The 5,000-nt window shown below is 53.5% G+C and overlaps 1 protein-coding gene across 1 annotated transcript in view; it reads left to right on the top strand.

Moving 5' to 3' along the window:
* The window catches only part of LOC143300702 (tyrosinase-like protein), an 18,514-nt gene extending 13,758 nt beyond the window's left edge, over window positions 1–4,756 (top strand). Inside the window, exons 4-6 of the mRNA XM_076614565.1 lie at window positions 690–909; window positions 3,197–3,322; window positions 4,120–4,756. Coding sequence (XP_076470680.1) covers window positions 690–909; window positions 3,197–3,322; window positions 4,120–4,722 — 949 coding nt within the window. The 3' untranslated portion in view covers window positions 4,723–4,756. The remainder of the gene's footprint in view (window positions 1–689; window positions 910–3,196; window positions 3,323–4,119) is intronic.
* The last annotated feature ends 244 nt before the right edge of the window (window positions 4,757–5,000 follow it).

Genomic DNA, 5,000 nt, shown 5'->3' with positions numbered 1-5,000 from the left:
TGTCCGTCTGTCTGTCTGTCTGTCTGTCTGTCTGTCCGTCTGTCTGTCTGTCTGTCTGTCCGTCTGTCCGTCTGTCTGTCTGACTGGCTTTCTTTCTTTCTTTCTTCATTTACTCATATATAATTTATTATGTTCGTCTGTCTATGTATGTATGTATGTATCTATTGCCCCTATATCTGTCTGTCTGTCTATCTATCTATCTATTCATTAATCTGTCTATTGATTCATCTATTAATTAATTAAATCATTGATTGATTCATTTATTCATGTAGGCTTCAGCGTGCTTATTATCACTTTATTTGTGTGTTTGTTTATTCATTAATTTGTTAGATGTGTCTGGTCGAACTGTTCTTTCAACAGTGTCTATATGCCTGTAACTATGTCTCTTTCTGTCTATCTGTTTCCCAAATCTATCTCTCTATCTATCTACCTCTCTCTCTTCGAGTCTCGCGCGCGCGCGTGCGCTCTCCCAGACTTGGAGCCCAGGCAATGCCAAAATCTGTATCTCTGTGTAATAAGTGACTCCCTCACTCTCTTTTTCCTTCCACTCTTTCTCACCCAGTCACTCTTCACTCCCCCCCCCCTATCCCCCGCTGCCCCCCCCCCCCTCTTTCTCTCTCTTTAGACCAGTTTCAAAATGTATGACAATCATGAAATAACCACACACCCTTGTTCTGTCACCAAACCAGCTTCGAAAAGCTGATGCGCTTGTACGACCCGACCGTGTCGCTGTGCTACTGGGACTCGACCCTAGAACCCCAGGACATGACGTCCTCGGCCTCCTGGACCTCCAGTCTCTTCGGCAACAACCAGGGCTCCGTCCTCAGCGGCTTCCCCGCGGGCTGGGTGACCCCCCTTGGACCGCTCATTCGTAACGGAGGTCAGGTTGGTCGTCCCTTCACGCAGCAGGTAAGCAAAATGGTTGGAGGCCATTTCTTATAATTATAGTATATGTTGTTGTTTTCTCCTTTTTCTAATCACAGATTCATTCATTTTTACGTCATTTGACATCTTTACATCTGGAGTGACGGCCTAGAAGTAATGCGTCCGCCTAGGAAGTCAGACAGAATCTGAGCGCACTGGTTCGAAGCACGCCTATATTTTCTCCCCCTCCGCTAGACCTTGAGTGATGGTCTGGACGCTAGTCATTCGGATGAGACGATAAACCGAGGTCCCGTGTGCAGCGTACATTTAGCGCACGTAAAAGAACCCACGGCAATAAAAGAGTTGTTCCTGGCAAAATTCTGTAGAAAAATCCAGTTCGATAGGAAAAACAAATAAACCTGCACGCAGGAAAAAATACAAAGAAAAGGGTGGCGCCGTACTGTAGCGACGCGCTGTCCCTGGGAAGAGCAGCCCGAATTTCACACACAGAAATCTGTTGTGATAAAAAGAAATACAAATACAAAATATGTGATAAAATGAAAAGACTGCTGCATCACAACAAGGCCACGAGCATCCTTCTTCTTTCTTACTTCCTGGGGGTGAATGGGGTGAGGGGGGTGGGTGAATGTCAGTCATTATTATTATTATTATTGTTGTTTTTGTTGTTGGTGTTGTTATCACCATCATCACCGTTGTTGTTGTTATCATCATAAACATCATTACCATCATCATCATCATCGTTATGGCACTGCTGCACATGACCATGAAAACTGATGAAATTGGCAGCAATGGTGAATATACTGTTGTTGCTGCTGCTGCTGTTGCTCTGTGTGTGTGTGTGTGTGTGTGTGTGTGTGTGTGTGTGTGTGTGCGTGTGCGCGCGCGCGCGCACATGTATATCTGTCTGTCTGTCCACGCATGGATGAAAGAGAGCGCCCGCGTGTTCGTGACGGAAAAGAACATAATGTCTTCACTACCATGTGTACCAGGGCCACGAGTACTAAATTTGGAGGATGTGGAATGGGGGGTTGGAGAGGGGGGGCGGGGTTGACACAGAGAGAAAGTGTGCCAGAGGAATCTGTCAGTGGCTGTGGGCAGAGGGGTGGGGGGTGGGTAGGTACCAGAGGCACCTCAACCAATGGCTGTGGGCAGAGGGGTGGGGGGTGGGTAGGTACCAGAGGCACCTCAACCAATGGCTGTGGGCAGAGGGGTGGGGGTGGGTAGGTACCAGAGGCACCTCAGCCAATGGCTGTGGGCAGAGGGGTGGGGGGTGGGTAGGTACCAGAGGCACCTCAACCAATGGCTGTGGGCAATGAAGGTGGGGGATGGTGGGTACTAGAGGCACCTGTCAGCAGCTGTCAGTGTCTGTGGTCAGAAGCGGGGAGGGGGGGGGGGGGTTAGCAACTGTTAGTAGTAGTGGGCAGAGATGTAGGGTGTGGGGGGCGGGGGATGGTGGGTACCAGAGGTACTGTCAGTGGTTGTTGGCAGAGGGTTGTGATGGTGGGAGCAGGGGGGGGGGGGGTGCTAGAGGTACGTACCAACAGCTGTCAGTGTCTGTCGGCAGAGGGGATGGGGTGGTGGGGGGGAGGTGAGGTGAATTGGTGGGTACCAGAGGCACCTGTCGGCAAGTGTCAGTGGCAGTGGGCAAGATGGGTGGGATGGTGGGAAGCAACAGTCAGAGGCTTGGGCAGACGGGTGGGGGTTGGAGGCGAATTGGTGGGTACCGGAGGCAGGTGCCAGCAGCTGTCAGTGTGTGTGGGCAAGGGGGGTGGGAGGTGCAGTGGTGGGTACCCGAGGCAGGTGCCAGCAGCGGTGAGTGTGTGTGGGCAAGAGGGGTGGGAGGTGCAGTGGTGGGTACCAGAGGCAGGTGCCAGCAGCTGTCAGTGTGTGTGGGCAAGGGGGGTGGGAGGTGCAGTGGTGGGTACCAGAGGCAGGTGCCAGCATCTGTCAGTGTGTGTGGGCAAGAGGGGTGGGAGGTGCATTGGTGGGTACCCGAGGCAGGTGCCAGCAGCGGTGAGTGTGTGTGGGCAAGAGGGGTGGGAGGTGCAGTGGTGGGTACCAGAGGCAGGTGCCAGCAGCTGTCAGTGTGTGTGGGCAAGAGGGGTAAGGATGGGGATAGGATGGTGGGTACCGGAGGCAGGTGCCAGCAGCTGTCAGTGTGTGTGGGCAAGAGGGGTAAGGATGGGGATAGGATGGTGGGTACCGGAGGCAGGTGCCAGCACCTGCCAGTGTGTGTGGGCAAGAGGGGTGGGAGGTGCAGTGGTGGGTACCGGAGGCAGGTGCCAGCAGCTGTCAGTGTGTGTGTGGGCAGGACATCCAGCAGGTGATGGCACGGAACACGCTGGGGGAGATCTCTTTCCCGGGAGGCAACATCGAGAGCAACGTGGAGGAGAAGCACAACTACGTCCACACCTTTGTTGGGGGACTCATGGGGCAGGTGGGTGGGTCCTTCGCTGCCTGGCCTCTCCGTCCGTCCGTCTGCCTGTCTGTCTGTCTGTCTGTCTGTCCGTCTGTTTGTCCGTCTATCTGTCTGTTTGCCTGCCTGTCCGTCTGTTCGTCTGTCTGTCTGCCGCTCTCTCGCTCTCTGCCTGTCTGCCTGTCTCTCTATCTTTCTATGTATCTATCTATCCCTCCCTCCCCCCTCTCTCTCTGTCCATGTCTATTTCTATGTGTGTGTGTGTGTGTGTGTGTGTGTGTGTGTGTGTGTGTGTGTGTGTGTGTGTGTGTGTTGTGCCCGTCGGTCTCTCTGCTTCTCTTTCTCACTGCCGATCTGTCTGTCTGTCTCCTCCTCCTCCCTCTGTCCCTCTGTCTTTCCTCCTCCTACTTCGTCAATCTCTCCTCCTGTGAATTCTTAGATGAACACATTCTTCCTTTCTAGTGTGTGTGTGTGTGTGTGTGTGTGTGTGTGTGTGTGTGTGCACGTTTATCCGATCGCACCGCACACTGTTTACTAAATGTGTTTCCGTCTGTATGACTTATGTACATTCGCTTCTTTGTCTCCGTTTTCATAACTGTCTTTTGTTTGTCACTTTCGTCTGCCCCTTCTTCTTCCCTCCAGTTTTTATTCCTTCTGGAACCACACCATCCACCCCACCACCACCACCACCACCACCTCCCTCACCTCACGGTGTTTTCTGTTTCATCCATGCATGACTTTCGTTCGAAATAACCAAGATAGGACGATGATAGATAATAACTCCAGGTCTTTGACCAGCCTTTGTTGCTGATTCACAGGTGGAGACTGCCTCCTACGACCCTGTCTTTTGGTTCCACCACACCTACATCGACTGTATCTACGAGTGGTTCCGACAAAAGCAGGCGGAAAAGGGTATTAACCCCATGCGTGATTGGCCGTCCGAGTACGGAGACCCCGCCCACGCTCCCTTCGCTGCCATGCGATTGGGCAGACTTCGGATGATTGACGGCGGCAACAACTTCTTCTCAGAACAGACGTTCCGCTGCCTGGACTCGGTGGGCAGCTGCTCCAGCCAGCGGGAGTGCGGCGTCCACATGCGCTGCGACCCTCTGCGCGGCCGGTGCGTGTCGGACACGCTGGCAGTGAGGTCCAGGAACCCCGGGCAGATCAACGACCTGGGGTCTCTGCTGGAGGGTTTCAGCGGCCTGTCCAGCATCCACAGCCTGCTCAGCTCCTCCCCTGCCCGAGGCTTCAACCAGCTCTTCAGCACGCCCACCCTCAGCTCCTTCGGCAGCCTGCTGGGACAGCAGTCATCCAGTGACCCCGCGGCAGACCCTTCCCTGGGCAGTCCGCTCAGTTCTCAGCAGCAGGTCGGGGCTGCTGCGTCCGGCCTCTCCCCTGGCCTGATGAATCGGATCTGATGGAGGTCTTGTGCCTTGCTGGCTGGAGGAAGATGTCCACATGTCTCTCCCCCCCCCCCCCCCCCCCGCCCCCCCTTTTTCTTTTTTTTTTTTTGGTTTTTGTTTCTTGGAGGGGATGTTGTTGGGATAACGATGCTTAAACCGAGAACTGTTATAAGAACCGAGAAAAATAAACGAGAACTATAAAGTCTACATTTCTCTCTTCTTTTCCTCTCCTTTTTTTTTTTTGAGGTTCGGGGGGGTGGGGGGTGGGGTGGGGGTAAGGGCTGGGGGTTGTT

The sequence above is a fragment of the Babylonia areolata genome, chromosome 26, assembly GCF_041734735.1.
Source record: "Babylonia areolata isolate BAREFJ2019XMU chromosome 26, ASM4173473v1, whole genome shotgun sequence".
Taxonomy (NCBI): Eukaryota; Metazoa; Mollusca; class Gastropoda; order Neogastropoda; family Buccinidae; genus Babylonia; species Babylonia areolata.
Note: the sequence above shows the minus strand (reverse complement) of the source record. Positions and strands in the feature narration are given on the sequence as shown.